General features: G+C 34.2%; 1 protein-coding gene across 6 annotated transcripts; it reads left to right on the top strand.

Annotated features, from left to right (window-relative positions):
• Positions 1-18483: 18483 nt before the first annotated feature.
• On the top strand, positions 18484-22192 carry LOC100242670 (uncharacterized). 6 transcript variants are annotated; one of them, XM_059736931.1, is made up of 6 exons: positions 18490-18712; positions 18816-18886; positions 19914-20717; positions 21261-21446; positions 21572-21697; positions 21785-22192. In XM_059736931.1, exons 2-6 carry the CDS (start codon positions 18884-18886, stop codon positions 21890-21892), a joined length of 1227 nt encoding a protein of 408 aa, XP_059592914.1. In that variant the 5' UTR covers positions 18490-18712; positions 18816-18883; the 3' UTR covers positions 21893-22192. The 6 variants fall into 6 exon arrangements, with proteins under 6 accessions (XP_059592912.1, XP_059592914.1, XP_059592913.1 ...); XM_059736929.1 differs by lacking the exon at positions 18816-18886 and having other exon boundaries at positions 18484-18712; XM_059736930.1 differs by lacking the exon at positions 18816-18886 and having other exon boundaries at positions 21587-21697.
• Positions 22193-26320: the final 4128 nt, after the last annotated feature.

Below are 26320 nucleotides of genomic sequence, written 5' to 3'. Positions count from 1 at the left end.
CTTGAAGCCCAACAACGCTTAGAGTGTTATCAAGCACGTCTTTCAATAACTTTTAACAAAAAGGTTCGTCTTCAGTATTTTCAAATTGGTTATCTAGTTCTTGCCATTCGTAGACCCATCATCACCACACATAAGATTGGGATCAAATTTACATCAAAATGGGATGGACCTTATGTGGTGCAAGAAGTTTACAACAATGGTGCTTATAAGATCGTCATTGAAGACGAATTAAGAATTGGCCCTATCAATGGCAAATTCGTAAAGCATTATTATGCTTGAGTCATACTATGTCCTGGCCCGCATGAGCATAAACTGCGTATGGCGCACCAAAAAAAAAAAATCCGCTAAGTTGAAAATCTGAAAATGCGACTTAGGCAAAAGTTAAGGCATATGCTTGCAAGATTAAATTTTTCTTTTAGTCTTGGAAAAAGTTAGAGCGTTAAAAAAAATTAAAAAAAAATGGAACTACGTTTGACTTGATTCCCTCTCTTTGAAGGGTACGTAGGTAACTCGGGAAAACCACTTGAGTTTAGTCACTACAAAAAAAAAAAGTCTCATTTTTTTATTAATAAATAAATCTGGCTAACAAATGCTAGACTTTATTTATTACATCTTAATAAAAATAAAATAATGAATGAAGGAAAAGAATGAGAGCTAAAACTAAGTAAAAAGGTACAATGATCACATCCACACCAAGCATGCAAGCTCGTCATGTTGAATCCTTAAGTCTTTTTAAAGTGTCTCTAAAGTCTTAACATCGACATCACTAAGCATAGGGGTTTGGGCGATCATGACGTGTTCTTTCCTCAAACGAGAAACATCACTTTGTTTATTGGCTATAATCTCATCGATCTCCAAGATTGAGTTGTGAAGACGCTCCTTTTGTATACCTAGTTGCTCCAATTCCTTCTTAAGTGCTTTCTGTTTAGCATCGAGAGTAGCTAAGTCAACCTTTAATGATTGACGATGGTTTGTTTGTACACCTTATAACATTCACAATCTGAGACGCAACAATAGTTAAACGTTCACTTTGTATTTCCGAAGATATCTTCATCGAATGGGTGCGTTGCATTACATCGAAGTGATCTACACTTTCCATGTACTTCTCAATCTGAGACTTCAATGGTGAAGGGCCACTCAAATCTTCGTGATAACATTGAAAAGCTTATCAAGTTTTCCTCTCAATAATGGGAGACACTCATTGGAAGTTTTGATAATCATCTCCTTAATGTCTTCTCCTATCATAAGTGCTGCTTGGCGTTGGGCATTAAGGATGATTTGTTCGACGTCGAATGTGTGAGTGGAAGTAGAAGGAGCAACCACAGTAGGGCATGGAGATTGTTGTTTAGAAATTAAACCTACAACTGCTAAAAATGTCAATTCATCATATGTTATATATCCAATTGTGGTCTTTTGACCTTAAGATTCAATCAGAACATCACTTAAGATGTTAGTAATATCTTCATCACCCAAACGAGAATGAGGCAAAGGTAATGGGATGATAGAGTGATTATCTCGTTGTATAGTTAATGTAAAGGGCATCGACTCCCTAGTAGCAACAACATTTTCAAACCGATCCTTAAGAGATGACTCATCCCCTTCATCGACAAATTGGTTGTCACCCTCCACCTAAGGCAAATATTTATATTTGTTAGTATCAATGCTAGATAAATAAATAAAAATTACCTCTTCACCATCAAGTTCTATCGGTTAAGTAGATGTTGGGACGTCAGCAAAGAAGACATCTACATCAAGAGGATGAGAGTTGGTCTCATCATAGTACACGGGGTTGGGTCTAATCTTTCGGTGTTTGAAGTGACATTCACTTGTATTTTCAAAGTCGTCATTTGATGCACAAAAACCCTCTGCATTTTTATGTTGTTTCAAAGTCTTGTGATAATTACCACCATTGAAAACAGTTTCCTCATGCTCTAAGTATGTAGAGGTATTAGTTTGATGTCCACCCATTGAGTGCTTAGAAGAAGCTCTTGAATCATCAGGTAAATCATCAAAATCATTCTCAACATTGTCTTTAACATTCTCCTTAGTAGAAACACTCGAGTCATTCTTGCACGTTCTACTTTCTAAAGATTTTGAGGGTATTTGCCGAGAAGAATCAAGAGGGGGTTGTATACAAGCAGTAGTAAGAATTTCCTTACCAGGATTACGCACTCTGATCCACCAATCCGCATAAGCCTTAGTGACTAAAAACTCTTCAAGACTATGATAATATGGTATAGTAACTTTAGAGTAGGTACCAAGCTTGGTGCATGACTCCCAATGTTGATACACCGCCTCTAAAGTTCCAATGCGAAAAATCTCTGACAAACCTCTTGGAAGGTCTTGAAGATACCTAAATTGCCTGGAAAACCGATGAGGATAATATGATTGGATCACCCGATAGTTACCTTGTCGCAAAAATAAATAGCTAGAGCGAAGACTTATGAGATAAGAAGCTTTGGTAACACTAATGAATTCATTATCAGTCCAGTGCACACTCTTTCAATGCCAAATGGTCCAACTTTATGACTTTGCAAGACATTATCAAAGCCTGAGATTGCAAATCATCAAAAGACTTATTAGAAAACTCGCCAGTGTAATAAGTCATCCGTGGGGATGGTTCCAAGAAGGAGAAATGAAATGGGTGTCGAAGTATTCACTAACCATCCATCCGTATAAGTAATGAATAGGGAAAATAGATGCATTAGTCCTAGGTTTCGAAGAACAAGCGATTTCATTTAAGCAATTGTAAATGTTTGCCAACACCAGAATAGAAATGCTAAATGTCTCAACTTAAGCCATTCTACTAGCTATTTTGAAGACTCCAGGATGAATCAAATTGACACCCCCCAAGGAAAAACAAACTTACATAACCAACATGCTAAGAAAGCAGCCAAGTAAGTCTCTTTAACATCTGTCTCAACTACGCCAAGGTTGTCAAAAACTTCCATCTTTGACTGAGTACAAGATTTAATAGGATCAATTTCCCCGGAGGGGTTATGAGCCTCCTTAGGCCTCTGCGCCTTATTCTTTGTACTTTTCTTTGGAGGTTTTGCATACTTCATAGAGCATTTATACCAAAATAACACCCAAGAGGCTAACTTGGCTGAAGACTTCCCTTTCGTCTTAGAGCAAATTCGATGACATGTAAGGAATAAGTTTCGACAACTTGGTGGGAGTGAGGACTTTGTTGCATCATTGGATAACTCTTCCGCGCTTGGTACCATCTCATCATAAAAAGATCCACCGATGGGTAGTCTAGCAATACAATACAAGTCCCAAAGAGAGATGGAAACCTCTCCAATGGAAATATGCAAGGTGTTGGTGGTAGGACACCAACGTTTGCAGAAGGCCCTAATCATAGAGACATGACGATCATAGCTTAATAAGGATGCAAAAATAGCTTCATAAAGCTTACATCCTTTAAGAAATGGTCCATGCTGACCCAATACCTCTTCAACCCATTCCCAATATCCTTCGTTAAAGAAAGATTTCCCAAGTACTTTGAATGAGCTTCCCTATATGGCTTCTCCATCACGAACACGAGAACCCAACAATCCAAATTCATCATGAACTTCAGTAGTAGTTGGGTGAGAAGAATTCAACAACGGAACATCAGAAACAAGTTTCACCTTATTAAGTTTTGAATTGCTGATATTTGTAAGCTTGCAAGATGTGACTCGAGACCAAGAAGAAATGTGTAATGGGTCATTTGTCACTGGCATTGACAAAGATTGAAGGTCAATAAGTGACTTATGCACTGACAAAGTAGTCCCTTCCTCAAAATCTTCACTATCATCCTCAAGAATGGTTACGGTCTTTTCCTTGAAACATTTGAAGAATGTCATCCTACAAAAAAAAAAAAAAAGGTAGAAAGAGAGATGAATAAAATATGGGTCTAAGTTTTTAAATGCTACTATACATTTAAGTCAGACCAATTTGCATGGGTGAAAACCTTAGCACTCATGTTGTATTAAGTGTCGAAAATACGACACCGCTTCGCATCAGGGCTACGACTTGATTACATGAGGGTTAAATCTTAAATATTCATTTTTTTTATGGATATTTAATTTTCTTAAAAATTCCCCTCAAGTATTAAGGTAATTTTTTTTTTAAAGTTAATTATTAATTAATTAAATTAAATTAAATTAAATTACCTGAAATCAAATTTACCTTTGTGAATAATGGAGGCTGATGTGCGTTCAAAAAAGGAAGGTCTTTTCCTCCCCTAAAATATCACGATGCATTCAAGTCAAGCAAATTTGCATGAGTGAAGACTTTAGCACATAAGTGCCAAAAATACAACACCACATAGTATCAAAGCTATAACTTGTTTGCATAAATACAAAGTATTATTCTAGTTTTAATTAAATATTAAAACTTGAACACCACTATGCATTCAAGTCAAACCAATTTGCATGAGTGAAGACTTTAGCACATAAGTGCTGAAAATATGACACCACTTCGCATCAAGGCTACAACTTGATTACATGAGGGTCAAAATTTAAATATTCATATTTTTTTATGGATATTTAATTTTATTAAAAAAAATTCACCTCAAGTATTAAGGTAATTTTTTTAATTAATTAATTAAATTAAATTACCTGAAATCAAATTTGTCTCTGCAAATGATGAAAGCCAACACATGTTTGAAAAAGATAAGTCTTTTTTTTTTTTTTCTTCCTAGAAAAAAAAAGGGGGTTCGCAAAAAAAAATGAATAAGTATAACACGTGTCAACATGTATATATATATGTACATGAAAATTGGAAAGTGGGTTCACATGTCAACTATATATATAAAACTAGAAAGTGGGTATCAAGGACCACAAACCAACGTTTTTCCATGGTAAGGTTTGACTTATGGAGATTTTATATCCCAGAGTTTGCAGCCAAAGTAGTGTTTACTTAAAAAAAAAAAACCAAACTAATACATCTTTCAAACTATTTGTCAAACTAGTCTTTTGAATCCACATCAGCAATCTACATCAACAAACTTTTACTTTGAAGACCCAAATTTTCATTCGAAATCATTCAATAAAGAAACCCTAACTATTATTTTCTCTTCTCTGTGGCTCCCACCATCTCTCCTCACCGTCTGCGGCTCCCACCACTTACGGCTCCTACCATCTACGGCTCCCACCAGCAGCTCCACTAACAGCATCTTGTAGTGGCTAGGTAAGTTTTTTTTCCCTCATTTTCCTTAGCATTTTTACTAACCAAACAGAAGAAAACGAAAAATTAAAAACAACCTTTGAAAATTTTAAAAATCTTAAGTTGTTTTTTGTGGTTTCTACTTGTGAACGGAAGAAAAAAACACCAAAAAATGATGGAGAAGAAAAAAAGAAAGATTGATAGAGAGAGATAAGAGCACTGAAGGAAATTGGTTTCTGTACTTTGGGGGTTTGGGTAGATTTCGAATTTGGGCGATGGTGGGTTAGGGTTCGAAGAGGAAGAAGAAGTGCAAGTCAATATGCAAAAATAACAAATTTTTTACCCAAATGCAAATTCTTTGATTTTGCCCAGTTTTTTTTTTTTTTTTTAAAAAAAAAAATCTTCTAGCTCCGTTCTTAACCCAACGAAACCCACCTCTCAAGGAGGCCTTCATCTTTCCCTTGACGCCATAAGCCTTATACAACGCGATCCTCTTCCTTCTCTTGATCTCGGGATCACTGAATCCCCATGATGAAGACGAGGAGTCCTCGTAATAATAGTTTTTGGAAATGGAGGTTCTGCCGGAGTGAGGAGGAGGGTATGGCACCCCACTCACCCGCATGTTGGTGGAATAGGCGCTCGACTCACCCAGCCTTTTGTAGCTATCATGGGAATATTGTGGATCTCTCATTTCTCTCACCTCTCTCATCTCTACTGGTTGAAGCTTGGAATTTTTTTAGTTTTGATGATCGAAAGAGGACAATAAGAAGGGTAGGGAGGGCTGCCGGAAAGGATGGTTTGGAGAGCGCAAAAAGAAATTATTTTAACTTTCTTTGAGGGATATTTGATAATTATTTTTGAATTAATTTTTATAATTTTAAAATTTTGAAAGTTGATTGAATTTTTTAATATAAAAATGATTTGTTTAATCATTTTTTATTTTCCTTTTTTTAATAAAAAATTAAAAATTAATTATAATCCACTTGTTTAAAAATCGAATGGGAACAAAAAGAAATAAAAAATAGAAGAAAATTAAAATAAATAAAAAAAACCACAAAGGTACATATATATATATATATATATATATATATATATATATATATATATATATATATATATATATCACTTATAATTATTATTATTATTATTATTATGAAAACTAACAAATATCAAATTGTGTATAGTTATTAATTGTTTTCAAACACAAGTTTTTGATAGATAAAATATTACAAATAAAATATATTTTTAATAAATATTTGAAAAACAAGAAAACATGTCCAAAATCTTCCCATCTGTATTTTTATTCTAAAAAAAATATTACAAATAGAATCAAATTTAAAACTATTTTCAAAACACTTCCTAATAAATCCTTAGGGTTATGAGTTATAATTACTTGTTCATTATTCAAATATTTTATCTTCTTATTTATTAAAATTACTAGATTTACCGAGAAACCATCATTACAAATGCTTAAGTTTTTCAAATTATTTTTAAATTTGTTTTCATAATGTATTAACTTTATAAAATTGGAAGTGATTATTAAATTTATTTTTCTTTCTTTTTCTCCTCTAAAAAAATATATACTTTTTATTATATATATATATTTTTTAAAAAAAATTTATTAGGATCAAGGAGATCTGAGTGTGTCATTTTTCAATCATTATTTTTCTAAAGATAATACTATTGCGCATATAACAATCTCTTCCCCATTGCAGGGCTCCTAGAACTCGAATCATGACCAAACTCTAGGGCTCGTAGAACTCGAATCATTTAATGGCATGTGGAACATTTAATAGCACCTCTACAAATGCTAACAACTTTATAAAACTGTAAAAAAACATGTAGAACCTAGGCTGGATCTCCAAACCATGAAAATTGCTTGTAATTATTGGTTAGCTTTTGAATTGTATCATATATTAGAAAGTGTATCAAATTCTCAATTAGTATAAATTCTTTCTTGTAAAGAATATTGTATAAAGTATTTTCTAAGTTAATTTATTATTGTGATATCATATTTCCTCATAGAATAAGGAAAGTTATTTAGAATATTTTTATAAATATTTTAGGTTATAGAGGGAAAAATCTATAAGATCGAGATAGACTCCTAAAGATTATAAGATATTTGAAGAACTCAATAGTTATAAAAAAAAAAAAACACTAAAAACAAATTTAATATATAGAAAATATTAGTTTTTACTTCAAATTTAACTTATTAAATTATAAACTATAGAAATTTAATTAAATTTAAAAAATTTAAAAATTAACCAGACACAAGCAAAAGTGTATTAACTATTCCGCTTTCTCTTTTTTAATTATTTTAATGGAAAATATTAAAATATTTATAGTCGTAACTATTAATTATGTTGAATATGTACACATTACATCCATTTTTGAGACTTATATAAAATCAAATTTTGAACAAATTTAAAATTTTTTCCCACTTAATTTGGGTAGCTTAAACAAAGACATTTTAATTGTTAATGGAAAAATAACAACCTTTTATTCAATTTTAATGCTAATAAATAATAAGAAAATATTATTAATAAAAAATATTGAATTATTTGGATATTAAGGTGTTATTTGTTATTTGATTATTGTTAATAACATACCCTATTATTGTTATTTGTTATTTCATTACAAATTGATGTTATTACTAATGTTTTCTATTGTGTAATTTTGTGGTAAAAAATGAAATTGATTTGATTTTTTTGGCTTCTTTTATAGGTAAACTATGTCTAATTTATCAGTGGCAAAAGTTTGTTTTTGTAATGAGAAAATGGTGAGAACACAAACCGATATTGATTATGTTGGGGATAAAGTTGTGGTTGAACCTATTGATGTGCCTCTTGGGACAACATATGAACAACAGTTGGAAATGATATACTCGGTCACTAACATCAATAAAGAAAATTTTCGATTAATTCTTAGTTATAAGTATCCTATGAAAAAATGGAATAAATTCCAACCTTACCCAGTAAAGAATGATAATGGTGTAGCTCGAATGTTAGAAATGCATAACAGATTTGGGATGGATGAAGTTGAGTTATTTGTTGAACAAGTACCTATTGACTTACAAATGAATTCACCAATTGGTAATTGCATGCCTTTGTTACTTGGTGAAAATGATGTTACTAGTAATATTCAAAATCCATTTACTTTTGAGCATAGATCAAAAGAGGATGAGGAAGACAAATAAGGAAGACAATGTGATGATGACAGTGTAGGAGCCGAGGATGTTCATAATGATGATAATCAAAATAGGGAAGGTAGCTCGCCTTTTTTAGCTGTTCGTGAGGCAATTGAAAGAGAACAAATGAGATATGTGGCTGTGGATAGGGAAGAATGTAACTTGTCAAACAATCGAGATACAGAGGATTTAGATGACCCAATTGAATTATCTCCAATGTAATATCATTTGGCACCATCACCACAGTTTGAAAATGTTGAAAACATTGGTCATATTGTGTCAAGTGAATGGACCATATGGGGAAACACTCTTATGGGACATCCAATTGGAGAGTTCATAGTTGGACAAATATTTAATTCCAAAGGAGATTCGCAACATGTTGTAAAGATGTACTCTATTAATTCGCATCAAGAGTATATCGTTTTGTCATCCACAAAGAAATTGTTGGTCCTAAGATGTAAGAAAGCTAAACAGTCTCATGTCCTTGGAGACTTCGTGCTACGGTTGTTAAAGGGACATATTTATTTGAGATCAACAAATATAGTGGCCCACACACATGTGTCAATCCTTGCATGAACCAAGATCATCATCAGTTAGACTCAAACCTGACAGCTGCCCATATAGAGGGAATGATTAAGACACAATTCACATTTTCAGTGGCTACCATTCAAGCAAGTGTTGTAGAAAGATTCGGGTACCATATCTCATACACTAAGGCTTCGAAAGGCAAGCGTAAAACATTAACTAATTTGTTTGGTGATTTCTATAAATCATACGCTAAATTGCCACATTTTTTTGGTGTCTTAGAGCAAGCCAATTCAGAATGTGTTGTAATTTCTGAAACATTCCCAGGAAATATGCGAAATGAAGAGGTATTTCAGCGAGTCTTTTGGGCATTTCATCCTTCCATAGAGGGCTTCAAGCATTGTCGTCATGTGCTAACTATTGATGGTACACACTTGTATGGGAAGTATAAAGGCATTGTAATGATTGCCATGGGCTGTGATGGAAATAATCAATTGTTTCCTCTTGCTTTTGCATTAACTGAGGGTGAAAATGTTGATAGTTGAGGATGGTTTTTGGCATGTATTAGAAATTGAGTAACTCAAAGGAGGGGTCTTTGTGTTATCTCTGATCGTCATCTGGGCATTATGGCCGCGTTTACTAATGTTTATCTTGGTTGGTCTAAGCCAAATGCATATCATCGAATTTGTATGCTCCATCTTGCTAGCAACTTTATGACTCACTTTTTAAGGACAAATGCTTCAAACAACTTTTATGTAGAGCCGTCTTAGAAACTAAGGTAGAAAAATTCAACATGCATATAGAGACAATTGGGAGAATCAATCAAGATGCACTAAGCTGGTTCGAGGCTATTCTCTTTGAGAAATAGGCACTATCACATGATGGAGGTCGACAATATGGCATAATGACCACGAACATGTCAGAAGTGTTCAATAGTGTGCTTAAAGGGGCACAGAGTTTCCCTATCACCGCATTTGTTCAATTGACATTCTATCGAGTTAATAGTTACTTTGTTGTAAGAAGAGAACATGGTGCTAGTCGACTTGCTTCAGGTGAACAATACACTTCTTATGTTGATGCTAAGATTAATGCAAATGTTGTTAAGGCAGGTTCTTATGAGGTTGTTCTGTATGACCACTTCCAAGGACTGTTTCATGTGAAGGCCAGTAGGGGTAGTAAAAAGACATCATCTGGTGGAAGAACATATCGTGTTAACTTACGTGAGCATGGATGCACATGTGGCAAAACACTCATATATGGATTCCCATGTAGTCATATTCTGGCGGCATGTCATTTTCGTTCAACATTATTATACTATACAATCGTACTTTAGCACTTGGGCACCACTGTTTAACCCTATACACAATGAGTACGAGTGGCCACCATATGTTGGTCCAGTTATTGTGCCTGCAGATTCAATGAAACGTGTGTCAGGTGGACGACCTAAATCTACTCGTTTGCACAATGAAATGGATGTTAGAGAAGGTAAAACCTCGGTTACATGTGGTTTGTGCAAACAAAGTGGTCACAATCATCGTTTTTGTCCAAATAAGAACATGGGTGCTGGGCCTTCATGATGGGTGCTAGGCTTTGGATGTATTATGTTATTTGTATTTTGGACAATACTTATGTTATAAGAGAGACTTTGCTGTTAATTTAAAAATTATAATATGAATATTTTGATGAATCAGGTTGTTTTTATTTTGGAGAATACCCTATTTATATGGGAGACTTCGTTGAAATTTTTAATATTTGGATGCAAACATTATATTATTACATTTTTTTTTCATTATTGTACTTGGATATTGATATTGGTTGCAGATGAATATTTTGATTAATCAGGTTGTTTGTATTTTGGAGAATACCCTATTTATAGGGGATACTCTACCTAAATTTTTAAAATTTGGATGTGAACATTAGTGTTAGACAATTTTTTTTTAAAAATTATTGTACTTGGATATTAACATTGGTTGCAAATAAATATTTTGATTAATCAGGTTGTTTGTATTTTAGAGAATACCCTATTTATAGAGGATACTTTGTCGAAATTTTTAAAATTTGGACGTGAACACTAGTGTTTGACAATTTTTTTAAAAAATTATTGTACTTGGATATTGATATTGGTTGCAAATAAATATTTTGATTAATTAGGATCTTTGTATTTTGGAGAATACATTTTTTATAGGGGAGACTCTGTCGAAATTGTTTAAATTATAATATTAACATTAGTTTATTATGACAGTATAGTAATGGAGCATAGAGAGGGTAGATTTGATCCAGATCCATTAGATCGCTCTATTTTAATGCTACAGGACAGACATAGGTCTCAATTAGTGGATTCTGGTCAGGTATATATGTATATATAAATATAGATGTATAGAAAAACATAATCATAAACCTTAATTAAGTTCTTATTTAATCGAAATGGTATCTTTTGTAGCTTAATCAGGTAATGACATGTCGACAACGTTTATGGACATTCATGCGAGAGTGGGAGATGGACCCTCGTATTCGGCGATATGTGATACAGTCTGGATTTTATGGTGTATATCGTGTAGGCCACATTTCACTAGATTGGCCATTGATCACGAGTCTTGTTGAGCGATGGCGGCCTGAGACACACACATGTCATTTACCTATTAGAGATATGACTGTTACTTTATAGGATGTAGCCATGATTCCAGGATTACGTATTCATGGGCTTCCTATCATTGGCACATGTGATATAGATTGGTCACTACTATGTTCTAAGCTTTTAGGTGTCGTCCCACCTCCATCTCAGATTAGAGGGTCATCTATATCAGCACGATGGTTGCGTGAGCAGTTCTCATATCCACCAACAGGGGTCGATGATGTTAATTTACAACGTTATGCGCATGCTTTCATATTAGCACTATTGGGTGGAGCATTGTTCACAAACAAGACTGGCACACATGTACAGTTATGTTACTTCCACTGTTGAGAGACTTCACTGAGATTTCTCACTATAGTTGGGGCAGTGCAGTGTTGGCATACCTATATAGAGAGCTATGTCATGCAAGTTTCGATAGTGCCACAGAGATTTCTGGACCTATCACACTATTACAGGTATTTCAACATAACTATCTATTCTAATTAATTGACTCACATTATTGTTGTAAGTTGTCTAATTTTGATAATGCTATTTGATTTTGTAGTTGTGGTCATGGGAGAGACTTCATGTGGGTTGACCTGATTTCGGTCATCCTCCAGTGCCTATAGTAGTCCCACATGTACATGATGATGTAGTTAATGGTTTACATGATCATCTATTGCCAGATGAGGCACTCTTAGTCGATCCATTGGGCCACAGGTGGAGAATACACTTGTCTTGGTCTCATAACCCATCACCACATGTGTTGACATTCTATCGAGATCAATTGGATGCCCAGACACAAGATCAGGTAAAGTGTAGATGCGTAAGATTACCTTCGCAATATTTTTCACCAATGTGACTAATTATTTTTAAAAAAAAATTACAGGTATTATGGGAACCATATACAACAGATTTGATTGGACATTTTTTGGCTATATGTTAGGCTGATAAAGAAATTTGGCAAACTATGTCGTCTCTAACTTGCTTTGATATTATCGAGTGGCATAGACCAGAGCGAGTTTTACGCCAGTTTTGTATGCAACAAAGGATACCTCTACTTTGTTTGATAGATATGGAACTACATTTAGTGGATAGGCGAGAACGACATCAGTATGATTGGGTCACATTCCATGCTCAGTATATTTCTCTTTGGGCTACTCGTTTTGAGCGTATTGCGATAACACCACTTGTGATTACTAACATGGCTTTTAATGATCCATATATGCAGTGGTATTGACGTATCACGCGACATCTTATCGCACCTGTTTTGCATAGAGATCATATGAGATTCCATAGTACAACTTCTGCCACTAAGTTATTGGTGAGAGCATTTGAGATACAAAACCATTTTTTAATGACTGTTAAACTTAAATTATGTGCAAATGCCTCATGTTTCATTTTCTTATACAGATCACCGCCGTATCGTAGATGGCTATTTCAAAAGATTTGGAGAAAACTCACCGAATTGCTATTGATGTTTTACGTGCTATAGGAGAGGACCATCGCATACACTCGACACATGAGCCATCCACATCTTCAGGGCTATCCATGAGACCACCATCATTGATTATGCCTGTTAGGGTACTACCCATTAGAAGTCGGGGGAGAGGTGGTCGTTGAGCTAGTCACCGACATGTATCTTTGGCATCTACTTTGGTACAACCCTCACATCCACCAGTCACATCTACCTTTCCTCTATTTCAGCCATCTGCATCATTAGAGTCGCCACTCTCTCCCCCTGATGTATCCATACCAGCCCATTCATCTCGACCCGAGACTACCATACCATCTACCTTTACCCATATTCAGCCATCTATATCATTGGATGCACCCCCACCTATTACAAAGTCTATTGCACCCCCACCTGTTACAAAGTCTATTGCACCCCCACCTGTTATAAAGTCTATTGCACCTCCACCTGTTACAGAGTCCATTGCACCTCTACCTTTTCTTCAGGGGATAGCTTATGCCGCACGATTACATCTACAGGTACCTAGAAGACATCAAGCTCCACGTGTACGTCGAATTCTACCTCCATCAGTTCCATCTAACTCGACAGCTCATGTAGATGACGTGTCATAGTCTATAGAGATGGAGACTTTTCAAATAGCACAGATGGATATAACAAATATGGTCATCTACCGTAGATGTTCACAACGAAAGAGAAAGATTCCATCATGTGGGACACATTGAGATCTTTTTTCATGTTTGTAGAACTATAATACTTTGGTTTATACATTTAAGGTTATATAAAGTGTTAATTCAAATTAGTGATGTTATGTTATTCACCTGTTTCCTTGATAATTCAAACAAATAAAACTCAAATGCATCCTAAAGTCTAAATGAAAGAAATTCTAACTAAATAAATTATTACAACCATTACCTATTTTTCTTTCATATAATTAAAAAATTATACATTTTAACCAAGACATAAGTTCAAATCATACTTAATAAGAAATAACCTAAAATCATAATCATTGGCATTAATTTTCATATGAAAATATAAAATTTAAAAATAATATAAACAATTTCTTTAGTTATTTAAAAATTTAAAAATAATATGAATAAATAATTTTCTTTAGTTCATATGTGAAAATATTCGTAAAACAAATAAATATTTTATTTACCATAAATATATAAATTTTTATGGGAATGCATGTAGACCAAATTATTTTCTCAAAATTTCAAGGTAGGTACTATTCTTACCATTTTTTTTTACAAATAAATTATTTTGGTCTTAAACTCCATATCCCAAGTATTCACTTTGGATTGGTGTTACAAATATATGTATATATTTAATCATCCATGCACGCCACAAACAACCACCATTGAAGCCTCTCCACAGCATCACGTTGGACACCACAATACGATGTCCACGACATGACTTCTACGTCCCAAGGCAACCACTATTATGGCTCATGTTTCTGCCAACATTGTGGCTCCATCCCACCAAGCTCCAACAAAAAAAAAAAAAAAATACTTACAAATTTGAAGAGAAGAAGATTTCTCACAATGAATTCAAGTCGGATTGAAGAACACTCAAAATTAAAAGAGCTCTCTAAGAAGGTTCAAGTTAAGTTTCTCAACTATTGTCCCCTTTATATAAAAAAAAAAGTGCATATAGGTATGACAAATTGGAAGAGGACTGAAAGTGTAAAGTAAGAAGAAAAACGAATTGGATGAGGATTCAAAGTGTAAAGCAAGTAGAAAAACGAAGTGGAGTTTGGAATAAAAAAAATTATTTCAAGACTCACCTCATCCACATGACAATGCATGTATGTCATCATGAAGTAGGGGCATTTGTAGACATAAAAAAATTAGTGGATTAAATTACCACTAATTTGGTCTTCAAAATGAATAATAATAATAAAAAAATCATCTTATGATAAGTTTCCCTAATCTCCAACTATAAAAAGGATGATAATATTATTATTATCATTATTATTATTATTTAGGAAAATTTGCTAAAATCAAGGAACTAAGTCCCTTAAATTAAGCAACTAAAATTTGGGAATTTGAAATTCAAATTCTCTATCTTCACCTATAAATAGAAATGTCTTCTATTTAGAAAGGGGAAGAAATTTAGAAATAAAAAAAAAAATCCAAAAAGGACAATCCTAAGGAGAAAATCCAAAGGTAACTTCTTACGGGAAAAATGAATTTCACAACAAAAGAAAGAGCTTCATCAAATCTCCCTACAAGTTCGGTAAGCGGCAAAAAAACTGCTACACGCGTTCTTTGCCATTCAACAAGGTCATTTGGGAATGAGTCACTTGTGGCCCTCAATTGATCTTTAAAATCAAGAAAACATCATCATTGTCTTCCAAAATGTGATCAAGGCAAAAGAATCAAAGAGAAAATATTCTTTTGGAAAGAATATTTTTTTTTTTTAGATTGTACCTACTATATTTTTAATTTCAATAAATATTTTGTTCGCATTATTTTTTTATTTTGTTTTTTTAATTTCGCAAGACCAAAATTTACGAAATTTGTCCAGCCAAACTCTTAAAAACCAATTTTTTTGAAATCACATAAGAGCTAGGCTGAATAACTCAAAAAGCTTGGGCTTGTAGGTGCTTGGGCTTAGAAGGTGATGAGCCAACAGTCTCATAAGTTAGTTAACATTCAACCAACAATTTGAAACTTGATCCACTACATTCTGAATCTCATGAAGCTAACATCTAAACCTATCATGTGATATGAATTAATTTGATAAAACTAGCACCTAATGAATTCGATCCTTTTAAGTTAGGGTTAACTTTATTGACTTCTTCTAAGGATTTGGTCAAATACATTTTATTCAAAATAAGGAAAATATTCGATAAAATTTCAAACGGGCCAAATTATTAAATAAATTTTAAAAAAATAACTGATGTAACATGTTTTGTTGCTTCTGCGAGTCAATAATCAGCATCAATACACTACATTGCTTTTTGGATGTCATCGGAATTATGCCCGTGACAAAAAGAAAAAATTCACACATAATGGATTCTAGTTGCATGGTAAATAGACTGCCAAAATTCATGTAGAATCAAAGAATCATGGGGTCAATTTCATCTGCATATCATCATAGAATCTGGGCATTAATGCCACCATGTGAGGGAAGTTCAGTATGGTAGAGTGTTTACTCTTTGAGTCCCCTCAGTAATTGGAATTTCAGTTCTGTAGTTTCACAAAAAGAGTCATGTTGTAGGAGACCCAATAATGTTAGATTTGAAAATCCCGTGGAACACCGGAAACATCTCCATGCTATCGAATTTTGCCAAACTGGGCAAATGGAAGCTCTCTAGAAGGGAATGGGTATATTTCAGTTACCAATCAAGGCATAAAGATTGATTAATGCTACGAAGCTTAGCCGACTAGCATAAGTGTAGGCTCAAATCAATATGGTTAATCATAAAGTGGACGGAAACCCAGAGATTCCAATGCCATGCACGAAGGTGGGAATGGAACTTGGGAAACTCCTTGAACAGATTATCAATTGATGCAAAGCAACCTAGTCAATAGACTTTTGATTTTCTTCTTCGTGCTGGCTTATGTAGTTTGTCTGCCTCTTGTTCTTACCAAGGGAATCAAAAGTGGAACCACCCTTTATTCCTCTTTTCTGGTTCTGTTTCCATGCTAGCTACTGTTTTATTTATACCCCGAGCAGTAAGGACACAGTGATCCAAGGGTGACGATTAACAGTTTGGTTTTTTCATGTACTTCTGGTGATGGTCGATCTAAGTACCGGAGTTTTCCCTTTCCCTTTCCCTTTCCCTTTCGCTTTCCCTTTCTTTTTCTTTTCGAACAGGCGAATCAAACATGGTTACGGGGAGTTGCATGAAAGATCAATGAAACCTTGTCGTCAAACTTACAGTGGAAGCATGAAACATGGTTTGATTCTCTAGCATAGAATGCTCCATTAACAAGAATCTCCCCAGACATGCACAGTTTTGAGCATACAGGATGAGGATATGCAAGCAAATCAAGGATTTTTCTCACATTTGTGTCACATCCCAAGCCTAACAACTCATCACCTATTATTGTCGTCTTGTTAGTTAGCTCAATTCACTTGATCTCTAATACAAACTTGTATGTATTATTTGAATCAGGAAGAAAGGGAAACAATATTAAAAAATTATTTCGGATAATTTTTTGTATTCTTGGGATGGTAACTATTTTTTATTTTAATTTTTTATTTTAAAAAATAGAAAACAATTTTCTATTTTTAAAAACATAAAATATGATCCTTTCAGAAGATATTTTTTTAATTGTTTTTTATAATTTTTTAAAAATAATTATATAAATATGAAAAATGATTAAAAATAAAGTACTATACATAAAAACTATTTTTAAAATATGTTAAAAATATTTCAAGTTTTTAAGACAAACATTTATTTTACAAAACATCATAAAACAGTTTTCAAAAATTATATCTCAAAATTGCTTCATAAGACCGTTTCAAAACAACGCCTTAATATAAAAAATTTAAACAAAGTAATAAAAAAAGAGCGGCTCGTGGCTCGTTTTCATGGTACTTTTATTCACTTTTTCATAATCATAACGCACTATTGAGATTTTTGGGAAGCATGTTTTCTCTCTAGGAATCTTCAACTTTATGAGAAATGGACATAGTATTCTCATGCAGCCATCAGCAAAAAATGTTTTAAAAGGATAAGATATATATGCTTAAAGTTTCCTCCAACCAAGGAAATTTTGTTCATAAACCCTATAGCCTCTTTTCAAGGCAAAATGCCCAGACAGACCAGCATGGATGGATTGAGAACAAACCAACTCCCAGACTCAAAACAAACCCTACTTTTGTAGTGTTTAATCACCTGTTGGGATTTTGTACTGCCTTTTGTTGTTATTTTATATTACTTTAAACCCAATTCTTCTTCTTCTTCTTCTTCAATATCATCAATTCATCACAATCTCCACAACTTTACACGTGTACAATATATTCTTAATGTACTTGCGACATAATAGACTATTTTATTATAAATTAATATCAATTCTTTCTAGGAAAAAAAATGATGGAAATGACAATTTTGTCATTATGTATATTCCCCTACAAATCTGACGTTATTTTGTCACTATGCATATTCCCCTACAAATCTGACGTTCAACCATAATATTTTAAATTTTTTTTGAAGATTTAGCATCATAATTACTATAATTAGCTCTTAACTATTAGAAAATTGAGTTAATCCGCATAAATCACGCGGGAATGTCCAAAACCAGTTGATTAGGTCCAAACTCCATAAGGGTGAATAGACCCAGGGGTAGTTTAGTCATTTCACTTAAAACTTGGTCAAAACGCGAACGGACAATAGCAGGGAGCTTTGGCTGGGTGCCCGATCCCCTTGCGTGGCAACAGCAGGCAGGGCTACATGGACACGATGGCAACAAGGAAAATGGATGGTGGGCCGACAAGCTCGGAGTCAGGCCCAATAATCCAGGCCGACTGATATGTACGGACATCGAAAGCCCTATATAACGGACTCCACCGTTTTCTTAGCCTACGCCCTTTGTTTTTACTTTTTATACTTTTCTCTCTCTACTTTCTATCTCTAGCTTCTGTTATGGAGCTGCGTTTTTTTCTTTAATGGGTAGTTCAGTCTCAGATTCGAGGCTGAGAAGAAAATAAAGGAAGGTGAGATATCATTTCCACCTTTTTTTTTTTCTAGCCTGCGAGGCCGATCGCCATGCTGCAAGACGTCGTTCATCCGCCCCAGCCTCACCTTCCCATCGTAAGACAATGTTTCACTCTTCACTTCCCACATTCTTTTCTCAACGTCTCATGCATTTCCTCTCTCTCCTCTCATCATTCGTCTGCCCTTTTGCTTGTTTCAGTCTTTTCGTTCCGGTGGGTCGGTGCATATTTCTTATCATTTTTGCCGAATTTGAGTGGTGCAGGCTTTATGGTCAGCCATTCATTTTTTTCACTTCAAATTTGTCCATGCGCACTCATACTTTTCGTTTTTGAATTTTTGTCTGTTTTTCTTAATGTTTTTACGTGTTTACAATATGCCTTGTTCTCAAGGGCAGTTTTTCTTTTTCTCAAAAACCTTTTTCCCTTCTTTGCTCAATATTTGTTTTTGGTTTCGTATGTCCGTAGCTCTTCAAACTCATCATCCTCCTTGCTTCTGATAATCATGGTATGCGTAATTCACATTAGTTTCCGGATGGACGTGAACACCAAAATGTCATTTTCTAAGGGCCACCATCATCCACTGCTGTAATCCAATCATGAAATTTTCCTGAGATTTAATTCAGATCTTCTTTGGACAATTGTGGAATAAATAACCTTAGGTGCTTAATGATTAAGCTTTCTAATTTTGATTCTTTCATTAAGTTGATGAAGGGGCCTAGCTTATGGCAGCACTTCACATGTAAGACATAATGGCTCTTGAGTGCTTTTAAATTCCAGATGTTTGTACAAATTCGGATATTGCCATATCCTCACAAAACTCACATACCATCAACTTCCTTTCTTTGTTAACGCTATTAAATTTTTGGCTACTCTCGTTGTTCATACATGTCACGTGGAGCACAAATGACAGTCCTTTTCTGCTTTGCGCAAAATATCCACCATCAAATAGCCGTCCTTGAGAGCCTTTTTCTTGTTTTCTTTTATCGAAAAGGGATGCAGAAAAGTTTAGGTGTATTGGAACACAGCACATTTGAGAAAGGGGGAGACATGTAATAGACCCATAACTGATAACCTGGGAATATTAGCTTTTAGATTTTATTTTGTTGTTGAATCATGGTTGGTTTGTGTCTGAAAGAATTGGATTCAAATTCATTAAAGAAAAACATGAAGAATTGTTCTTTAGGTTTGCTTAAAGACAAGGTGATTTCAGTTGTCGGTTGTGATATTATGGCCTTTACATGATATATTTAAGCTGTTTTTAATCTGTCGTTGCAACACTGATTATCTATGATTTGCAGGATGATATTTCCAGCCCAATAAGTGCTCAACTTTTTGAATTTTTCAACTCCGAATTATTCCCGGAAACCCTACAAAGCTCTGGAGGCACTTCCTCTTCAAATGGTTGTTGTGAAGACAACTCCTCTTATCCCACAACTCTTCCCTTGCCTCCAGAAATAAGCAAGTTCACTAGCAACCATGAAACCGCAACTCTTCCTTTGCCTTCAGACATAAACAAGTTCAATAGCAACCATGAAAATAATGCCACCACTGCCACAACCACCTCGACCACCACAACCGCTAGCAACAATAGCAATCTCTCTATAATCTTTGATTCTCAAGAGGAAATAGATAACGATATTTCTGCTTCAATAGGCTTTTCTCCATCCCCTCCATTTTCTGTTCCTCCATTTTTCAATCCCCAATCTGAGCAGTTCGATATCTCTCCTATACCACCTCAAATACAGATAACGGATACTGTTGTTGATGGGCTCTCACAGTATCCTCCTGACCCTGCTCCCGCTCTTATCGGCCCTCCATTACCATCAGTATGTGAAGAGGAGTGCTTGTCTTCCATCCCTCTTCCATACATGCGTCTCAACCCGTCATCTCCTTCGTGCTCTTTCATCGAGCCGGCCACCATGGGATCTTACCTGCTGGGGAATTTTACCGCTGCATTATCTGCAGACAGTTGTGGTATTTTCTCTGGGGGTGTTCTTATGGCTCCTGAATTGCAAGCACAAGAATTGGAGTACCAAGGCGATAACGGTGGAATTTATTGTCAAGACTCGATGCAGCGGGTTTTCAACTCTTCAGAGCTACAGGTAGTATATATCAGCCATAAAATATTTGAACTTCTTCCTTTGCTAAAATTTTTCTGTGTCATGAGTTATGGTTGGAAACTCACAGCCATCTCTCCCACTATGTCTACAATTAAACAGTACCAAGGCTGACTTGCATGACACCTTTTCAGTTTGGTGGACGTGGTGGCACCCCAAATTAATTGCATCTCCATATGACAACATATAATTCTGGAAATTCACTGAAAAAAATAGTTAACCAATATGTTACAGATAGAACCAAGTGAAAAATATAAGTTTTTTTGTTCCCTTAGAGGAAACCATTCAAATTAATTGTAACACGAAAGTGAAATTTGGATGATTATGAGAGGATCAATTGATTCCTAGGTTGACCAAGCTGAGTTTTGGAGCTGTAGAATGGGTAGAGTTGAAGAACTTGAAGAACAATATTAGAATTAGTACTGCACAGGTATGGGGCCCCATGTCCATGATGCTAAGGTGAATCCCCATAGAAAGGTCCGTGATCAGCTCTTCTGTTTTTTATTTTATGTTTGTGTTTTTCTGAAGGCACTTAGTAATGAGAACCAGCAGCTGGTGGGTGGAGGTGGGACTACTACTCCTTTAGCATCAGAGATGTCAAGTTTGGAAGAATCCACTTTCAAGGTTGGAAAACTCTCTGTGGAGCAAAGGAAAGAGAAGATCCATAGATACATGAAGAAAAGGAACGAGAGGAATTTCAGCAAGAAAATCAAGGTTATCTCTCTCTCTCTCGTTCTTCTGCTATCATTTTACATTCAGATCATGTATAGGCATACGTATGATAACTTAAACTTTATTTTCTTACTAAATGTTAGAAAAATATAATAATAATAATGCAGTATGCATGTCGCAAGACACTGGCAGACAGCAGACCACGAGTTAGAGGAAGATTTGCCAAAAATGATGACTTTGGAGAGGCCCCTAGAGCCAGTGGTGGACACCATGATGAGGATGACGAGGAAGATGTAAGATCTGATCTATTACCTGTATGAGATACTAAATGTGGCATGCAGCCCATTAATTTCTTTTCCCTTTTGTATTTTCCCAAACAGATGGGTATGAAAGAAGAAGATGAACTGGTTGATTCCTCAGATATCCTGGCACATATCAGTGGTGTGAACTCCTTCAAATGCACTTTTCCCATCCAATCCTGGATTTGATCATTGCCTTTTTGCAAGATGAAGCATTTCAACAAATTTTGCAGGCTCTTATTTCTGCCTGGATTTCGTGACCTCGGTTTAATAAAACTTAAATAATTGGGATCAGTATCCATTGTATATAAAAACAAATTTTGTAGATACGAAATATATGTACCTTATGCTATAGCTTGAACACATATATATCCATGTATTGCATGTTACATGCTGAAAGGCACGAGTTGTACGTACAAACTTATTTGTCTAAGTTTAAACTTTGTGAACTCAGCTATATAATACTATTATGTTCATATTCCTTAACAACGATCGAGTTTATATAGTTGACACATTGCATTATCTTTGGGGATGGACATGAAAATCTTTTTCTTCTCCTGCAGATTGAGCCTTTATTCTTGTGTTGTATGTCTTACACTTGAGGATACAAACTACTTTATTTGTATCCAAATGCACTGTACAGTACCGTCTAGATTCTGCAACTCTCCTCCATCGGATGGGTTGGACCAGGGGAGCCTTTGGGTCAGGTTTTTCGCAAAAGTTTAACTGCTACAGTGCTGTATGGATTCTAATTCTATTGTTTGGTTGTGATGGAAAAGAAAATGTGAGAAAATTTATGCAGATGTCTTATGTGAAACTCTTTTTCTGTGTTTGAAAGAAAAATGGTGAGAGTAATGGGAAGAATTGCAGAAATTGTTGGGCTCAAAATTGTATAGAGGTTTCACTTTCTTTTTCCTTTTCCCTTTGGTTTCCATTTCTTTTCACAGTTCCTAAGAACCAAACAAAGGTTAAGAACAACATGCTAAAAGTAGTATTGATGTTCCCTTTGGTTTTCCCTCTTATCCAAGACACCACCGGACTTCCCTAATCTGGGCTTGGTTTCAAAAGCCCAATATGGGTTATATAGCCTGGTTTGACATCATCCACTAAAGTTCAATCTAAGTTTAGCAACAGAAGCATAGCTATTAGGTTCATAGGCTTCCACTTCTGGGCCTAGTTACAAGGGTACCTTCTTTTGCTCAAGAGCTTCTCTGAACAGGTCCCAATGACTAAACCCATTACCAACCTGTGGGCCAGGCCCATATAGATGGTCTTACCTCTAATGACCACAAAATTAATCAGGAAAAGAAAAATGTTTAGTTTTAATTGGCTGTATGTGAAGTAGTGGTAGACTTTTGGCAAAGTAATCATTGTCTCATTCATCAATCAATTGCAAGTAAGATTAGTTGGAGACTTTGCATGTGAGCACTAGACCTAACTTTAGGGTTTGGGATGGAATCTTTTGCTAATTGGGTCTTGGGAACAGTTGGGTGTCAATGTTCTTGGGAAGTGCATCAGACTTTCAGGGAAAAGGACCTAACATTACATGAACAAGAATGAATGTTTTTTTGTTTGTAAGAAAGAACATGGGGTTGGGTTCTCGAAGTGACCAAAACCAAAGTATTCAAACTGTTTTTAATATGCTCTAGAAGCATAAAAAGATGGGCATGTGATCAGATCTGGAGAAGCAGAGTAGTCTTCTGATGGTGCCAAATTCAGGTGTGAGGTAGAGTCTTAACGCTGGGGTCATGTGCCAACATTACATGAACAACTTTTGGGGATTTTGAGAGGGTGGAATGTATTTCTTGAGCTTCCAAAGCTTGATATCATTCTGAATTGCTGTGGAAAATTCTAGCCGGGGCTCATGGAAAATGTTGGAAGATCCAAGAGAAAATTTAAAAATGGGCCAATGATTTGGCAAAGAGGCATAGATATAGGAGGTGATTGAGGATGGCATTGATGTTAATGTGCTTTCTTTCACATAGCAGAAAGTAGTACACACCCACATGCAACTTACCCATAAAAATACATAAAATAAAACAAAATGCTACAATGTCAAAGAGTGGATGCATGTTGAAGTACTTGAAGATAGTCCAAATTTATTGCAACATTTATTGTTGGCTATGTCTCTAGCCTTTTGCTTGACAAAATATTTATTTATTTTTTATTTTTTAAAATAAAACATCAATGCCCCACTTATTATTAATAGATAAATATGTCCAGACAAGGTCCAAATAAAATATTAAAGCTCTTGAATGTTTCAAACTTCCTTACAATTTGGTCAAATTTCATGATTCTTAAACTTTTCCTGCCCAAGAACCTAGTAGTTTTCTGTCAAAATCTGAAACCAACCTGCCTTTCGATGGGTTCACATGAGCTTATGGGCATCTGAAAGTAGGGTTCAAAACTCAAAAGCCCTTTTTTCAAAAAAAATAATTTCAAAAATATTTTTTAAAATAGTGTAAATTTTAAGCATTTTCAAATTTATGGTATATTTTTTTATAATATTTTTTAAAAATAATTTTCATTTAAATATAAAAATGATCTTTTCATAAAACAATTTTAAAATTGTCATAAATTTAAAAATATCATATTTTAATAAATAAATAAATATATATATATATATATATATATTTTTTTTTTTTAAAAAAAAAAAAAATTGTTCATTTTATTTTTATTTTTATCAAAAGCCCAATAAAAGATAGAAGCTGCCTAATCCCATTTGACAAACCCACCATAGGGAGGTCACCTACATTTGAAAAAATAGACTTGACAAACAAAGCTACAGAGGGGGGGAGGCTTTCCCCATTTTTTCAAAATGGTTGGTGGCTAGGGGCCTCCTACAATAACTAGCATTTCCTTGTCAACCACAGTTTAAAATCAGCTTCATTCAATTGGGTCAAGATTCATTTGGGCCCTCCCCCCCTTTTTTTTCCTCTCCTGAAACAATAAGGCCACTGTTGCTTGCTACAGTGGAGAACATGGCGTAGTGTGGATGGGTTTCAAATTTTTGCAGCAAAACAAGAAGATTGGCACATGATCTCATGAACAATAGTGGAATGGGTCTCATCTTCATCTTCAGACAAAATATTCATTTGTATGTTTGTTGCCCTTTTCAACCTAGCTTGTTGGTTAGTGAATACCTAGCTTTATTTGAATTTTTTTAGAGGGTGATACCAAATAAAAGATGCAAAAAAATGATTACTATAAGAAAATACCAATGAAATATTCAATGGCCTAAAGTATATGGATGGCTCAATTTGAATTTATTTCAATTTTTTTTTAATTTTCCTTCTCATAAACATCTTATCCTTATCTCTATTGAAAAAAAAAAATCTAAAATATTCTCTTTTAACATAATTTGTGATCTACCTAACACGATTCCTTTGATTACTTAAAATCTAATTCACATTATTAAAAAGTATTATAGTTAAGAAAAGTACATCCAAAGAAAAATTCATGAAAATAGTTTTTAAAATCTTAGGTTATGTTTGATTTCAAAAAATTTGACGGAAAATACAAGGAAAGGAAAATAAATGAAGGAAAATAAAAAAATAGATTAAAAGTTAATAAATTATTTTTGCACATCTTTTTCAACTTATTTTATTTATTTTTCTCAATTATATAAAAATAAAATAATTTTAAAATGTATAAATTTTTGACTAATTTTTTTTTCCCAATTTCACTCAATCAAACCAAACATTAAAAAAACCTTTTTTTTTAGTATCTTTTTCTTATTGTACTTTTCAGGAATTAAACATAGTCCAATTAAGGGAAAATGTGACAAAAAGAAAATAAAAATAAAAAGTAGAAAAATAAGTAAGACTATGTTTTATTCTTGAAAAATTTAAAGAAAAATACGAATAAAAGAAAAAAGAGAGAAAAAGTAAAAAAGAAAAAAAATAAAGAAAAATAAAAAATAATTTTAAATTTAATCAATCATTTTTATACATTTCCTTGTACTCATCTCTATATTATAACAAGATTAAGCATTTTAATAATATATAAATTTTAAATTAATTTTAAATATATTTGATTTTCTTTTATAATTTTTATAATGAAATCAAATATAAAAAAAATATTTTTTTAATATTTTTTTTCCTTTTCATTATATTTTTTAGAATCATGGCTTTAATATTTTATAAAAATATTTTTAATTTATGAATGTAAGGGTCCAAAAAGAAATATTCCACCACACCCATCTAAGTTTTAATAATAAAAAAAAGAATTCGTAATTTTTAACCGTTATAGCTTTCTCTCAAAACTATTGTTGGGCAGGAGAAGTTGGCATTCAAGTCTATTAATAATGGGTGCCGCCCAGTGAATAAATGAGTGAAGAAGAAGAATATGAGCACATTAAACCCAACAGCATTGAATAAAGTAAAGAGAACAAAGTCTAAATTCCCACCAGTAGTATATGTGTACACCACCACCCCCTTTTTTCTTATTATATTTTACCCTTCTTTTGTTTTTTCCCTGGCTTTCTCTCTCTCTCCCCTGTCCCACAGATTTTCCAGGAAAAAGCAGCCAAACAGAAAAAGAAACACGTCTACGTCAGCGTGATATTGCCACAACCCCTCCTGTTATTTTCGTGCACACCAGCTCATTCCTCTATCC

This window comes from Vitis vinifera, chromosome 5 (assembly GCF_030704535.1).
Source record: "Vitis vinifera cultivar Pinot Noir 40024 chromosome 5, ASM3070453v1".
Classification (NCBI taxonomy): domain Eukaryota; kingdom Viridiplantae; phylum Streptophyta; class Magnoliopsida; order Vitales; family Vitaceae; genus Vitis; species Vitis vinifera.
The sequence above is the reverse complement of the archived record's forward strand: the minus strand, read 5'-3'. Positions and strand labels throughout refer to the sequence as shown.